This window comes from Mchenga conophoros, linkage group LG23, assembly GCF_057382185.1.
Source record: "Mchenga conophoros isolate Kocher_MC1m ecotype Shallow Benthic linkage group LG23, M_conophoros_male_GT1.1, whole genome shotgun sequence".
Lineage (NCBI taxonomy): Eukaryota > Metazoa > Chordata > Actinopteri > Cichliformes > Cichlidae > Mchenga > Mchenga conophoros.
Window position 1 is genome coordinate 47,495,454 of NC_140547.1, and position 17,110 is coordinate 47,512,563.

General features: G+C 41.8%; 1 protein-coding gene across 3 annotated transcripts in view; it reads left to right on the forward strand.

The window, feature by feature from the left end:
* Positions 1-17,110, forward strand: part of LOC146548183 (protein NLRC3-like) — a 115,065-nt gene that overhangs the window by 14,487 nt on the left and 83,468 nt on the right. For all 3 annotated transcript variants that reach the window (XM_085266170.1, XM_085266172.1, XM_085266173.1), the window contains one exon: positions 9,201-9,395. In XM_085266170.1, the coding sequence (XP_085122296.1) occupies positions 9,201-9,395 (195 nt within the window). The remainder of the gene's footprint in view (positions 1-9,200; positions 9,396-17,110) is intronic.

Here is a 17,110-nt window from a genome sequence, read left to right on the forward strand (position 1 = left end):
GCAGAGCCTGGTATGGTCCGTCCCACCGTGGCTTCGACCAGCACTTCCTCTTTATGACCTTTATCAGTACCCAGTCCCCTGGCTTCAGACGTTCTTCCTGTACAGAAACAGAATCATCTGGCAGATTATTTGCACTCATGACTTCTTTGCTTTTCAGCATTTTAATCATCCAGTCTGCTAGTGTGTTTTCTTCTTCTGCTTTATCATTATCATTACAAAACACTGGAACTCTAAATGGCCTGCCATATATTATTTCAAAAGGCGTTAGGCCATTATCAGTTGGCGTGATTCTCATATACATTTTCACTAGCTCAATGCAGTCTACCCATGTTCTGCCTGTTTCCTCCATTGTTTTCCTGAGTCTCAGCTTTACTGTGCCATTAGTCCTTTCAACCAGCCCTGCACTTTGTGGGTGATATGAGCAATGGTTTTTCAGCGTTATCCCCAGATGTTGTGACATTTTCTCAATTACTTCATTCACAAAATGAGGACCATTGTCACTGTAAATAGTCTGGGGGATCCCATGCTCTGGGATCACATTTTTGCATATCACTTTAGCCACTGAAATAGCATCTGCTTTCTTAGTGGGGACAACTTCTACCCACTTTGAGAACGGGCACACAATCACCAGGCAGTACCTGTAGGTGTTACAGTTAGACAACTCAATGAAATCCATATGGATTACTTCAAATGGGTAGCTGGGTCTGGGAAACTTTCCTCTCCTAGGTCTGAGGTTTCCCTGAGCATTATGTTTACAACATATTAAACATGCTTTACAAAAATGTTTTGAATAAGCATTGAATCCCAGTGTGAAAAACTGCCGTTCGACTGCTGCCACCATCCCAGCTGTCGAGACATGGCAGAGCCCGTGGCTCAAACTTGCAGCAGTCCTATATAGGTTCTTAGGCAATATAGGTTTATCACAAAGATAGTAGACATCACCTCGCAGGCTTGCTCCTTTAGTGAGCCACAGCTGCTTCTCAGCTGGAGGTGAGTGTGACTGCATGTCTGCTAACACATCATGTGTGATGGGCGTAGTTTGCTCCTGTGACGCCAGAACATGAACCCCATGTGTTCCAAGGGCCGCTTCCTTTGCAATTTTATCTGCAAAGGCGTTGCCTAGTACAATGGGGTCAGTGCCACGTGTGTGTGCTGCACATTTACAAACCGCAACTTTACTAGGCAGTAAGACTGCTTTCAACAGGGCCTGCAACAATGTCGCATGCTCCACAGGTTTACCTGTTGATGTTGTCATGCCTCGTCTTGACCACTGAGCGGCAAAGAAATGAAGTGTAGCATATGCATACTGACTGTCAGTATATATAGTCACTGCCTCCTGTCTCTTCTGTGCCTGTTCTAACCACAATTTAGCGGACGCCACTTGTAACTCTCTCTCCTGTTTCAATTTCCCTGTCGCACAAGCTGCTTTCACTGTCAACTGGTCTACTAACATTTGACATTGTCCTACAACCAATTTACCTTCAAAATCATATTTCTTGCGCCAATGTCCTAAATACTTTGCGCTACCGGGAGCGAATTTCACCATAAACTTCTCGTCACCCTCTGACACACTCTTGGTTGCTTGGGAACCCATAATAACAACAACAGCTGCCGACGTCACAGACCACGTGTTCTGCTCCGCACACACTCACACAACAACAACAACAACAAAAAATATCCTCACACACAAACAACAAAAATTAGGCCTATTGTCTCAACGCAGTCTCACACAGTGACTGCGTGCTTTGTCGCACACAGTGGCAAAGACTTACATAGCAGTGATCACGCGCTTTATCGCACACAGTGATAAAGACTTTCAACGCAACCTCACACAGTGGACGCGCGCTTTGCTGCACACAGCGGCAAAGAATAGTCGCACACAGTGACTACACGCTTTATCGCACACAGTGATAAAGACTTTACAACTCAGCCTCACACAGTGGCTTAGATTTTTCACATACCTACTTGGTGTTGCTTATTGCGAGTAGCATCAGTCCCGAATCCCGTCAATCGTCATCCATCGAGGAGAAAAAACAGACGGCTAATCCACCGGCTCGATGGCGAATTCTCACGCCTCGGGACTTTGCTGCAGGACCTCTATAAGTCCTGGCTGACGTCAGTCTGTCGGCGTGTCTCTTTTCCCCTCGGTGAATGTCGACTCCAGGGATCCGGCTCTCGAAGGACCAATTAATGATAGGTTTGTAGTTTGAACCTATCCACTGGAACGTTAAGGACAATCTGCTACGCAGCAAAAAGCAAGACACAAGGCACCAAAGTTCTCTGGTTTACTCATGCATGAGGGAGACCTGGCTGGAGCCAAGCGTCGTTCCACCACTTGACCACCATCAGACTCTCAGCCAGGTTCCCCATAGCACTCCTTTTATTGTGGTTACATGAATATGCATAGGGTCATTAACATATAGCATCTCACATAGGTATACATGTGAACAAAGAATACTGTGTGTGTGTGTGTGTGTGTGTGTGTGTGGTACTGCTGATCAAAGGGTCATATAACATCCTTGGTCAGGAAGAGGGTAGACCCCCCTTCACCCTAGATGGTTCACCCTAGATAACATGGTGAGGAAGTCCAGCAGTTCATCTAAACAAAAAGCACTTAGACTAGAACAGACGTAGCTACGTTAATCCTACCATAAAACAATAAGAGAAGGTACGACCTCTCTCGTGCTCCCAGGATGTGGGTGTGCATTCTAGTGTGGAATACACACCAAGCCCCTGCAGCCTGCTAAAGATCACACATCCTATCACTACACAATTGATTATACACCTCTAAGAATATATGGTTAAATATTTCCTAATACAAATGACAATAATAAAATCTAAACCCATCAGAAAGCGAGAGTTAAAACACTGAACAGTGTCCACTGAGCTTCTTATGCTATTCTCATGCTCAAAGAAGTTTAACAGGAAGGACGACTCGTCCATCAGGCGTCCAGCTGTCCGTGACCGTGTCCACAGCAGAGTGTGACCGAGGCTTCATGCTAACACGCACACATGAAGCTAATACCACCACGAGCAGCTGCTCAGTGGATTTGGAGGACAAATGTCTGCAGCTTCTCACAGGCAGTATGCAGAATGTGGATCTCCACAAAGACTGTGGAGAGCTCGTCCCACACTCTAAATCCACACTTGTCTGCACAAAACTTCTCACACGTTCCCGTCACAAGTGTCTTCTAAGTGAAGGTTCAGGTCCAGCTTGTTTATCTGGAGCTGCAGGAGATGATCCATCCTCACAAAGCAACACAGCAGATATGCAAACACACAACACAACCAAAGGATTCTCTCTGCATGTCTGTGGCTGATGCTGCTGGAACGAAGCTGTTTGAAACCTTGTTGTTCTGCACTTTGGGACCAGAAGAGGAAACTGAAGCTCTGTGCAGAGGGTCCAATGGAAGCAGCCAAGCGCTGTAAGTGTCTGCTGTACAGGGATGCTGGTTCAGCTGTGGCTCAGTTTCACAGTGTGACTCAATAAAAGCAGCAGGAAATCAAAGCTTGATGCTTTCATCAGTGTGGAAATAAGAAAGTTTCCTGTGACAGACGCTGGAGCTCTTTCACTCTCAGCTTCACAGTTTCAGCTTCAAACTTCTTCCAACATGTTTCTAACACGGCCACATTCCACCTTAATGGAGCTGATATCTTGTGCATCAGCACATTTTCTAAAGGCAGCGATCACATCTTTAGTTTTGGATGTTTAACTGCAGATTGTTTATGTGTTTATAGCACATTAATTACAGCAGCAGCGTTGACCACAGTGCTGTACAAGAATCCAAGATAACTATTAAAATAACTCCTAATATTAATATCACACATCAAATATCAAATAACTCTCATGCTGTATTAAAAGCCAGTGAATACAAATGTGTTTTCAGAGCAGATTTACAGAGACTGACAGCAGGAGCTGGGGCTGTTCGATAGAACGATGTATATATGATGACCATATGAAAACGTCTATCGTTTCATATCACGCTCTTTGTTTCCTGCTTATGTGTTTGTGTTTTCCAGATAAAGCTTTCAAAATAAATCTGAAGATCCTGTTGAGAGTTTTCAAAATAAACACAATACATTACTGCGGTCGCTCGTTTATCGAGTTACGTTCTAAAAATAAGTCTCAGAATGAAGTAGCAGCTTTATGTTTTACAAGTATTATAGAAGTTTTAAGGCAGTTAAACCCTCACTGCACACTTTCTACACTTTTCTCAGACAGGCATGAACATTTTCACACTTTTCTCTCTTGTTTAAACAAAGTTCAAACCTTCATAGAAAAATAAGTTCATTATTAAAGAGTGAAAGCAAAGTGTTTCTGAAATGTGTCAAATCAGCCTTTGCTGGCATTAAATGAGCTTCTGTGTGAGGAGCACTCGTCCATGGCCTGGGCTCCTCGCTGTCAGGTAAAGTTTCATAAAGCTTTTGAGTTTTTCTGCAGATAATGTTGGTGTCCAGCACGATGTTCTTTTTCCTGCGGTCACTGAGCCACAAAGCCAAAGCTGACTCCATCCTTACGATGTTCTTGTTGTGGACAGTTACAACCTTTTTGCCTCCTTGTTGAAACTATGATGGTCAGCATCTTCCTCTGCCTTTGGCTGCTACCACAGGTGCAAAACGTCTCGTCATCATTGTTGTTTGTTGGGACAAAACGTACAAACATACAGTGCAGCACTGCAGAGTCACACTGCTGTAAATTTGAACACATTCTGTACTGTACAGGAGACACGGCACGAGATTGGCTGACAATGGTCTACAGCCAATCAGGACGCAGAACACAATGCGCTGTAAAAAACAAAAACATGCAAAATTGCACAAAAAAGATCAGCGAAACAGCGAGGCCGCCAAAGGTGAACTGTGTTACAGCGAGGGACCAGCGTATATGTGGTTGTTGGGACGATAAATGTCTTTGAGCTTGTGTCAGAAGACGAGCTGCAGCTTTCTGGACCAGCTGCAGTCTTGCCAGGCAGGTCCCACTAACTCCAACATATAAGGAGTTACAATAATCCAGCTGGGACGTCATGAAAACGTGGATCGCCCGTTCAAGGTTTTTAAAAGATAGAAATGATCTCACCTTAGATAAAAGCCTCAGTTTGAAGAAAGACCGCTGTACAACTGAGCTCAGCTGTTTTTCAAATTGCCGTCAAATATAAGCCCCAAATGTAATAATGCGATTTAATAAAAGAGCTGAACCAGTCTAATAGAGCGCCCTTGATGCCGCCATGCTCCAATGGTGAGGTCAAGATGCTGTGGTCAAGGCAGCAGTCAGATCCAAAAGCACAGCTGAGTCTCCTGATCAGTGGCTGATAAAAGATCATTAAGAACTTTTCAAAGTGCAGTTTCAGTGCTGTGAAGAGCTTTAAAACCAGACTGAAACCTTTACAACAGATTGCAGCTGAACAAATATAATCTTTTACAAAATCTTCGGCAGGAAGGGAAGCTTTGAAATAGGCCTGAAATTTGAGCGGACAGAGGATCCAGATCAGGTTTTTAGTACAGGCTGTACAACAGCATGTTTAAAACAGGCTGTACAACACCTGAACTAAGACTGCTGTTAAAAATCGCTAAGATGTCGGAACCGACAACCTTTAAAATCTTTTTAAACACGTGTTGGAACAACTTCATTTGGACAAGATGATGTCTTTATAGCATCACATCGTTCCTCCACCTGATCAAACCACACAGGCTCAAACTGATCAAAAACAGCTGAGCAGGTGAATATTTTAGCCCCGGTGCGATCTCGGGCGAGAGTATCGATGATGGCCAAAGGGCAGCGTCCAGCTCTACGGCCGCTGAAGAGCAGACTCAACAGACGTGCGTGATGTGGATCCTACTGCTCTAAAACTGGAGCTTCTTCAATCCATTAAAGAGGACATTAGTACGCTGTTAAAAGAAGAAGTCAGAAATGCATTGAAAGAAGATTTTGACAATATAAGGGCTGACGTGCAAGGACTGAGAAATGAGATCGCTAACAGCATGGCGGCGACGTGCGGCGAAGTTGATGGAGTAAAGGTTAGAGTGAAAGAAGCTGAGGATGGGCTGTCAATGTGGAGCGATGAGGTGACCACCCTGCAGTCTACAGTAGAGAGTATGAAGGAGGAGCTGTCTGACCTGAAGGATAAATGTGATGAAGGCAGGAAGCGGAGAGCTAACATCCACATCATAGGGATCCCAGAGGGCCTGGACTCGAGCTCCTCCACGGCCGTATCCGTGCTACTACGTGAAGTGCTGGGTATGGATAAAGACGTTATTGTCGACCGCTCACACAGGAGCCCTATCCTGAGAAAGCCAGCTGGTAACCCGCACGCCGTCATAGCCGAGCGTCACTACTACCAGGATTGTGTGGCTACGCCGTGCCAGGGCCCAAGCCCCGCTTGAGTTTAACGGACAACCTATTGCAATATTACGACTGGGCGATATGACCCAAAGTTCATATCTCGATATTCTTTAGCTGGGTGGCGATATACGATATATATCTCGATATTTTTAAAGCCAGAAAGTACGAACAAAAAGAGAGTTCTTAGTCAAAGCTGTGTCCCAAATCTCACACAGGCACATTTATTAACATACAGCGTAGATGTACATGAAACAATTACTCAGGAATAAATGATCAGCATTTATTAAATAATAATGCTCCATAAATAAAAGAAAACAATGTTGTTTTTGTGCATAACAAAAAGCTCACAATCGTGCAGTCAAAATGTAAACAGACGCTGAGCATAATAACAAGCAGCTGCTCTGTTCCCAGGTTCTACTGCGTGACTGACAGCCTGGAGTTTGAAACCCTCTTTGTAACCGAGTCTCTTACAGGTGCCATTTATGGTCCTTATACACACTCAATACAGTAATATTACGTTGAAGCAGAGTACGTATCACTCCGCGAGGCTCCTCGTAGCTGTAATGCTCCAACAATCCATCAAGCGGTGCGGCCTCGTAGCTGAGCAAAGTCGTACCAAAACATCTTTTGAAAGGTTTCTGAGCGCCGTGTAGCACATAAAATCGGTTCGAGGTCAGTAAGCACAACCAGAATTCATCCATAAGGCGCACTGTCGATTTATGAGAAAATTACAGGATTTTAAGTGCAGAAAATATAGTTTATGGTTTTCCTTTGATCTTAGCAAATATCTACGCCTCTAATTGGGACGATCACAGATTTTTCACTAATGTCTTTGCGCGGCTCCCCAATATGTCATCACACAATATCATCTTTGAGGGAGACCTAAACTGCTCATTATCTGCTATGGACCACAGTTCACACAAAAGTACACTTAGTCCAAAGTCAGCATGCGTCATTCAGAGCTTTCTTGATAATTATGGGCTGGCTGATGTATGGAGATTTCATAATCGTGCTTCACGTCAATACTCTTTTTTTTCTAATGTCCATAAAACATATATTTGTATAGAAAAACGTCTCCCTTTAGTTACAGAATGTGATTATAAGACTCTGGTGATTTCTCCTCTTGTTTTTTTCAATGTGTATTCCTGATGCCTGCTCCAACTATCAGCCATGGAGATTCAACTCAGTGTTGTTAGCAGATGAAGAGTTTGTCAGTTACAAAAGGTCTCAAAGAGATTTTTTTCTATCAATCAGACCCCAGAGATGTCATCATCAGTCATTTGGGAATCTCTAAAAGCATCTGAGAGGCCAAATAATTTCATTTTGTGCCAAACAGAATAAAATAGGGACCGAGCGCCTCTCTCAGTTAGCTGATGAAATGACTAAACTACATGCTGTGTGCAGCCACTCTCCTGAGCCTGTATTATATACACAGCGGTTACAATGACAAACTGAATACAATCTCATATCTACAAAACAGGCTGAGTCAAAGTTGCAGCTACGCTTATGAACATGGAGAAAAAACAGGCGAGTTATCAGCTCACCAGCTATGACTAAGAACAGCTAACCAACTATCCTTGAGATCTACAATGACCAGGGAATAAGGTCTACAGACAACCAAACTATCCTTGAGATCCACAATGATTTCAATAAGGTGTTTGATATTCCCTCCTTGGGAGAAGATGCGATCGCTAGTCTGGAGGAACCTGTCTCTAATGTTGGAATTGAAACGGCCGTACGGAGCATGCAGTCTGGAAAATCTGCTGCCCCGACGGGTATCCATCTAATTTTTCATAAAGTTTTCTGACCGACTGAATTCACTGTTAAAATCAACTTTTGAAGATTGGGGGTTTTTTTTTATACGCTTAAAAAATGTGTCTTTAATTTTGTATCTTGGATAAAAGTATTGTATTGCTCCCCTCTAACAGCCGTCCGGACTAACAATAATCTGCCCCCCAGGACAGGGATGCCCTCTGTCTCCTTTTTGCCATTGAACCGCTAGCTGTTGCTCTGAGACAATGTGTTGGTGTTGAGGGAAAACATCGAGGGGGTATCGAACATGAAGTCTCTCTTTATGCCGACGACATGATTTTATTTATTTCCAACCCATCGAACAGCCTCCGCAAACTTTTGGATAGACTTACAATAATAATAATAATAATACGTTTTATTTATATGCGCCTTTAAGAGCCTCAAGGTCACCTTAATGCATACTTAAGGAATTTGGGACAATTTCTGGATATAAAGTGAATTTTGGGAAGAGCGAGGCAAAGTCTATCTGTACGACAACTGGGGAGTTTTGTGTATTTTAGCCCCTTTTAAACGCAGCTATAAGAAGTTTAAGTACTCGGGCATCTGGGTGACAAGAAAACCACAAAGACTTGTATAAAACTATCTTCCTTTATTGTCGAAGCTTAAAGAGGATTTTGGAAAATGTGAGTTTTGCCTCTTTATATTTATGGTGGGGATGCAGAACAAGGAGCAAAGATGAATGTGATGCTGAATCAGCAGAAGACTTGGACTCATTTTATTCTAGCTTTGATATCATTGATTTCAATATGTCCATTTCTGTCACACTTCACCTTTAAAAGTGAAGCCATGTGGTTCCTGGAAGGAAAAACACGACTTTTTCAAGTCTTTGTCCTGTTTTTATGAGAAATGTACGACTTTAATGTGAAACATTCAGAGTTTTTTCTCTTGTTGTGTTTGTTTGAAGCTGCTTCCTGTTGGCTTCAGCTGTTTGGAGTTTCCATTTTCTAAACTTCTACATTCTGAACCTTCTTCAGCTCTGAACAGATGATGAAACACTGAATGATTTCAAGCACTTTGTCTAATAAACTTACATCTTTCATTCTTTATACAGATTGGAGAGCTGTGGTTTGTCAGAGATCAGCTGTGATTATCTGGCAGCAGCACTGAAGTCCAACCCCTCCCATCTGAGAGAGCTGGACCTGAGTAATGACTCCTGGTCTTCAACCAAGAACAAGCTGCAGGATCCAGGAGTGAAGCATCTGTGTGGTTTCCTGGAGAGTCCAGGATGTAAACTTGAAACTCTGAGGTCAGTCAGCATGTTTTAGTTGTGCTGAGATGAATATGATGTGAAAGTTGTGCTGACACTAAACTGCAGACATCAGGCTGATATTATACTGATCCACACTGAGGATCTTCATGGTAAAGTCTGTTTTCTTCTTCTCTGGTTTAGTCCATTGACTGCAGCAGAACAATGTTCACATTTTTTTAAACAATGTCTTTTTTATTAAGAGGTTTCCTTTTATACACAGAAACGTCAACGTATATATTATACATATAAACAGAAAGAAAAGAGAAGGATTACAGATGATCTGTACATTAGGGTTAAGTAGTACATTTAAGCTGTGAAATGAGTTCAAAAATGTATCTTTGGCTGTGAAATAAAAGAAAAAAAAGAAAAAAGGGAAAGAAAGAGAAAAAAGAGAATATAAACAAATGTATAAAATATCCCAAAGTAACAAAATCCCTGCAAAACAATCCCATTCATTCCCACCCAGGTCACTGCCTGCACCCGCACACTGTATTTCCACACCTGACTTAAGAGAGTTTGCTGAAAAATTCTTATAGATTTTTAAAAGCATCAAGGAAGGGTCCCCACATGTCTTGAAATTTCCCAGTGGAGTTCTGAAGTGAGTGTCTTATCTTTTCCAGTTTTAGACAGGCCATGAGGTCATATAACCACTGTTTGTGAGTGGGAGGGGCAGCGTCCCGCCACCTCAGTAGGATTGCCCTCCTGGCCAACAGGGAACAGAATGATAATGCCTGTTTTTTTAGAGGCCGGTAGAAGCACCTCATTCCCACTGATGCCAAACAGAGCAAGAAGGGGGCCGGGGGCCAGCGTCACACTGAGAATCCTGGACAGGGTACGAAAAACCTCTGACCAGAACTGAGTGAGATTGGGACAAGACCAGTACATGTGGACCAGTGAGGCTTCAGCAGTTTTGCATCTGTCACAATATGGAGAGATTTCAGGGTAGATACGGGATAATCTGGATTTTGAGAAATGGGCTCTATGCACCACTTTGAACTGGATTAAACAATGGCGGGCACATAGTGATGTTGTGTTGACATGTTTGAGTATAGAGGCCCATGTTTCGTCAGAGATTGTCATGTTTTAAGTCTTCTTCCCACAGTGTCTTGAGCTTGGATGAAGAGGTATGTGTCAAATTTAACATTTTATTGTAAAGCAAGGAAATCAGCCCTCTATTGGTGGGATTGAGTTGTAGGATAGTTTCTAGTAGTGTAGGCTCTGGTGGAGGGCTTGAGCCTGAAGTCTGGGAACAAATAAAGTGCCTGACTTGCAAGTATCTGAAAAAGTGTGATGGTGGAAGAATATATTTATTAGCAAGTTGTTCAAATGATGCTAGTTTGTTGGCTATGAATAGGTCCTTGACGCAAGTTATTCCACTTCTGTGCCACTCCGCAAACCCACCGTCCTGGGTAGAAGGTTTAAAGAGATGGTTAGATGCAATGGGGCTGAGAAGGGAGAAGTCACAAAGTTTAAAATATTTCCTAAACTGGCCCCATATTTTTAATGAGTGCACCACTACAGGGTTGGGAATGAAGTTGAATGAAGAGGATGAGAGTGGAGAACAAAGTGCAGCTGGTAAGGATATACTGTTGTCACTATGCAATTCCATAGTGACCCAGTCAGGACAACCACTCCGATTATGGTAAAAATACCAAAACACCAAACATCGTATGTTAGCAGCCCAATAATAAAAACGAAAGTTGGGAAGTGCAAACCCACCCTCAATTTTAGATTTTTGAAGATGCATCTTATTAAGCCTTGGGCGTTTACTCTGCCACAGATAAGATGAGATGACAGAGTCCAGCTTATTGAAAAAAGTGTTGGGAATGAAAATGGGTAAGGCCTGGAAAAGGTATAGAAATGTGGGTAGACTGGTCATTTTAATTGAATTGATACGTCCTACCAGAGACATAGAGAGTGGTGTCCAGTGGGTAAGGGACCGCTTCACTTGGTTCAGCAATGCACTCACATTTTCTGTGAAAAGGTTTTTATGTTTTTTTGTCACTGTGATTCCCAAATATGTAATTTTTGTCCTTTCAACTCTGAAGGGCAAGCAGGTGAAGTCTAACATACTGGCTTTGCTACTTAGCGGGAAGAGCTCACTTTTATTAAGGTTCAGTTTATACCCTGAAATCTGACCAAATTGACTAAGCAGATTCAATGCAGATGGTAGTGAGGCTAAGGGCTTAGAAATAAAGAGCAGGAGATCATCTGCATAGAGCGAGACCTTATGTTCTGTATTGTTTCTCCAAATGCCGTGTACCTCTTTGCAACTGTGGAACGCAATGGCAAGGGGTTCTATGGCCAGATCAAAAAGCAGGGGGCTGAGAGGACATCCCTGGTGTGTGCCTCTGTGAAGTTTGAAAGGTTTTGACAATTGGAGGTTAGTTCGTATTGTAGCAGATGGTTGAGAATAGAGTAATTTAATCCATGAAGTAAATTTTGCTCTAAAGCCAAATCTATCAAGGACTGCAAAGAGATAATCAAACTCAACTCGATCAAAGGCCTTTTCAGCGTCAAGCGAGACCACACATTCATCAGAGTCTGTAGAGCTGGAGTAGACTATGTTAAATAGCCTCCTTATGTTAAAATATGAATGACGACCTTTAATGAAGCCTGTCTGGTCTTTCGAAATAATTTTTGGAAGAACTATTTCTAGTCTACGGGCAAGTATCTTGGCTAATATTTTAACGTCTGTGTTCAGTAGAGAAATGGGTCTATAGGAGGCACATTCCAACGGATCTTTTCCTTTCTTTTTAATAAGTGTAATACAGGCTTCATAGAATGATCGAGGAAGAGATCCTTGTTCCTTGCAGTCTGTGAGGGTTGCACTAAGCTGCGTGGACAGTAATGAAGAGAAGTGTTTGAAAAATTCTGACAGAAAACCATCCGGACCCGGACACTTACCAGAGTGCATCGAAGCTATAGCCAAGGAAACTTCTAACTGGGAGATGGGTTCATCCAGCCTTGTTTTAAGTTCTGGTGGAATTTCAGGAATGTTCACATTTCAAACAGTGATACTCAACGTATGGCCCGCGGCCCACACGCGGCCGGCCCACCTTTCCTGATTCAGAGAGAGGGGACCCTGATTAACTGTGTAGCTTCTTCCTCACAGTTCTAAGTATCAGACACAACAATGAATAATCCACAGCTGACTGTCTTTAGCAGGTCAAAGGTCACGGCACACAGCAGACAGTCAGAAATATTCTAACTCTGATCATTTATCAGTTGTGACACTGTGAGACTTGATCAGAGGTGTGATCATCACAGCAGAGGCCTTTGTGTCAAAGTCACTGAGGATCAAACAGAAACACATGAAGCAGATTTTCCTCTTCTGGCTTTTTATAGCAGATAACCTTCAAAATATTCTGCAGTCGATCAAAAACTGAAGCAAACCATGAAGCAACATGTGAACATGAGCTGATGCTGCTGAAGTGAAGCAAAATTACAGAGGTTTGATTACAGACACAGCTGAGAGTTTGTAATCTGTCATCATTTTAAAAAGTTTCCATGGAACAGCAGAAATGAGGCTTTACTGTCAGAGGCCGACAGCACTGAACACAACAGCAGACTGGTGGCTAATAAACAGTGAATGATGCAGAAACAGATGTTTGAAGCTGTTCTTGGAGTACACTGAGAGAGAGAGAGAGCTGTGCAGGCAGGAACAGCCAAAGTCAGAGAGAATTCATGAGCATATTGATCAAACGTGAAGCAGAGTTTGGATCTTCTTTTGCTGCTGCTTCACTCAGTTTTGGTTGGAGACAGATGAAACCTGCAGCTTCAGGATCTGTGAGCTGTCCACTTTCAGCCCCGACGGCGTGTCCGTGTACGTGCCGTCGAGTGAACGATCCACGCTCTGTGTTTCCATCTTTGTGTGTTTAGCTGCTCTCATTTACTGTTTTATCTGTTTGCTGCTTGTTGAAATAGTTTGTGAGCTTTAACCTGAGATTCTGGCAAAATACATTTATATTAAACATCGATTCAGGATTGAATGAATCAACATCGTTTTATTCAAATTAAAACCATTTAAATGGGAACATGAATTTTTTACAGCCGCCTCTAATGCTGGGTAATGTCAGCTGGTCCATGTGCAGCTGGCTGTGAGGCTCAGGGAGCGTCTACAAAGTGCAACACTGAAAGAACATCATCCATAAATATTGAGTAAGAACTGGACTCTCATACAGCGAGACTCAAATGCCTTTAAACATCAGCTTATCCTGCTGATCCAAGTCCAACACTGAGTTTGTAAAAACATGTTTGTCAATCATTTTGTTTGGTTTCTGAGGAAAATGATTCAATAACTTGCTGCTAATACACAACATTTCATCATATTTACTCATAACCCTCTTTTGTCTGACCATTTGATCCCATTTGAATTTGCAATAAAGGATCCACAGAGTTTGGTGACAATAATGACAGTAGATGTTTGTGTGAAAGTGCTGGAAGCAAATGAGTGTGTGATGTTCTTTCAGTGTTGCACTTTGTAGACGCTCCCTGAGCACTGGTCTCACAGCCAGCTGCACATAGAGACCAGTGTTGTTAGTCCAGGTCAGAAGATGACTTGTTGGAATGAAAATGAGCTTGTAGTTTGTCTGCTTTAATAATGTGACTGGAAAAAGGTGTTGGACTTCAAATATGTCCATTTCTGTCACACTTCACCTTTAAAAGTGAAGCCATGTGGTTCCTGGAAGGAAAAACACGACTTTTTCAAGTCTTTGTCCTGTTTTTATGAGAAATGTATGACTTTAATGTTCTGTTCTTTTTTTTTTTTTAACTCAATTTTTATTATAATTTACAACATTGCAACTTGTACTTGTCAATGTTCACAAGTAGGACAGTTACAGGAACCGCAATGCAGAAATGTAGATTAAAATAAGAACTGCAATTAGGAAGCACAAAACAAAACTGGGAAGCAAGGCAAAACCCAAGCAAGCAAACAAACAAACAAACAACAACATAACAAAAAGAAAACAAAACAAAAACTTTATGTAATATTAAATAACATGTGACAAACTTAGCCGTAAATGGACAAAACGAAACAGACCTATGCTAAATTATTGAAACAGTAAAGCATGTATGGGTCGCCAACGCTCAGTAAACAATTCTCTCTGAATCCGCAGAGCAGATGTTATTTCCTCCATCTGGTAAATTTCTCTTGCTTTATCAATCCACATATTATATGAAGGTGGGTCAAGATTCAGCCATTTAATAGTGATACACTTTAGTGCTGCTGTAAGATTCTTAAGAGATACGTTTTATTGTTTCCCGCAAAACCCTTTGGTAAGACTCCTAAAATGACTAACTGTTGGTCTTTTGTTAATGGTTGTTGGAAAACTGTACTGAGAACTTTAAATATGTCATTCCAAAGTGGGCAGATTTTTGGGCATGACCAGAATATATGTGAGTGGGTTCCTAAATAAGTACCACAATTTCGCCAGCAGGTGTCAGGATTTGTAGGCTTCATTTTGGCCATTATCTCTGGGGTTCTAAAATATCTCATGACCACCTTCCATTTAAATTCTCTCCACAGCCCAGAATTAGTCACCAGATGGGCTTCACCGAACACCTCTTCCCAGGTGTCCTCTGAGATTTGAGTGCCAGTCTCAGCTTCCCACCTTGCCTTAATATCCAAAGTTGCATTTGTATTGAAACTCATAAATGCGTTATAAAAATGACTGATTAATTTTGGGGAGGAATTACTTTGAAATGTTTTTAGAAATATTTCCTCAATGGGTGAGGGCTCCAAAACTTGCCTCCATTCTTTATGTTTTGTCAAAAAGCTTCTTAGCTGCAGAAATCTAAAAAAGTCAGAAGAAGGAAGCCGAAACTGACCTCAACTGTTCAAATGAGCTCAGGTGCCCATTCCTCACAACATGACAAAGTTTATGAAGCCCGCTATTTGACCATGCTCTGAAGCCAGAGTCTTCCACAATAGGAGAAAAACCCTGCAGGGAGGAGAGGCTTGATAACAATGAAATTTCTTTTGGAAGACCAAATGATTGTTTGATTCTACGCCAAATCTTTAGTGTGACCCTCGTCCGTTCCCCCATATGCACATTTTTAATTGAAATGTTAGAACAAAGCAGGGATTCCAATGATCTTTCGCACATTGTCTTCTCAATGTTTAGCCACTGAGTTTCAGACAAATCCCGCACCCATACAGTCAGGGGTCTCATCTGAGCTGCCCAGAAATAATATTTCAGGTTTGGAACAGCCAATCCCCCCTGCAGCTTTGACAGTTTTAATGTTTGGAACTTGATCCTTGGGCGTTTGCTTTGCCATATAAATTTGGAAAAAAGTTTATCTAAATTATCAAATGTAGAGTTGGGAATGTTAATAGGCAGCATTTGAAAAAGGTCTAGAAGTCTTGGCAATACATTCATACGTATACTCTCGATCCGACCCAAGAAAGACAGAGGCAGGACTGTCCATCGCTCTAAATCTTTTTTTATTTTTGCAACTATAACTTCATAATTTACTTTAAACAAGTCTGATAATGAGTGAGGAATTTGAATTCCTAAATACTTGATACCTTTGTTTGGCCATTTAAAGCCACATCGCTCCTTGAATGTTTGTGAAATGTTTCCTCCTATATCCATTGCCAATGTTTTGTTAATATTAACTTTGTAAGCAGAGAGGGAACCGTATGTACTAATAATTTCTCTTAAATGAGGTAAACTGACTGCAGGATTTGAAATGTATAAAAGTACATCGTCTGCATAGATGGACAATTTATGCTGTTCTCCATTAATTGAAAGGCCCTGAATTTCATGTTCATCTCTAATCAACTGCGCCAGAGGCTCAATACTTATATCGAACAGCAGGGGCGCCAGTGGGCATCCTTATCTACACCCACGTTCCAGTGGAAATCTGGCTGATATCGTTCCATTTACCCGTACAGCCGCCATTGGGTTGGAATAAAGAATCTGTATCCACTTAATTAAGTTTGGCCCAAATTTGAATCTTTCAAGTGTATGGCCCAAGTACTGCCAGGAAACCCTGTCGAATGCTTTTTGCGCATCAAGAGACAGAATCATTGTTTCTTCTTGTTTGGTCTTGTACAAGGACATTAAGTTCAACAATCTACGAACATTGTCCCCATAGTGCCTTCCTGCAATGAACCCCGTTTGATCTGGATTTATAACCTGTGTAATAATTTTACTAACTCTTTTGGCTAAAATCGTGGTGAGAATGCGCAAATCAGTATTAAGTAATGAGATTGGCCTGTATGATTGACAGTTTGTGGGGTCCTTGCCCTCTTTATGGATTACGACAATTGTAGCATCGTTCCAGGACGGCGCCATAGTCCCAGTCTCCAGAGCGCAGTGGTAAGCTTTCAGTAATAAGGGTGCGACTTTGTCCTTAAGTTTTTTGTAGAATTCGTTAATAAAACCATCAGGGCCAGGACTGTTTTTAGTTTTAAGGTTTGAAATCACCTGTGAAATTTCTTGTTCTCAAATTGGTTCATCTAACTCCTTTGCTACAGACTCTGGCAGTGTTTTTAAATTGATCTTTTCTAAGAAATCAGACAGTGTATTGTTATCTTTACATGTATCTGAATTTTTATATAATGGCTTGAAAAATTGGCAAAACAACTTGCAATTTGATTTGGTTTAGTAATCAGGGTTTGATCTGACTTCAACTTTTGGACCATATTACAAGTTTGCTGTTTCCTGAGTCTTATTGCCAGCAATCTACTAGTCCTACTACCC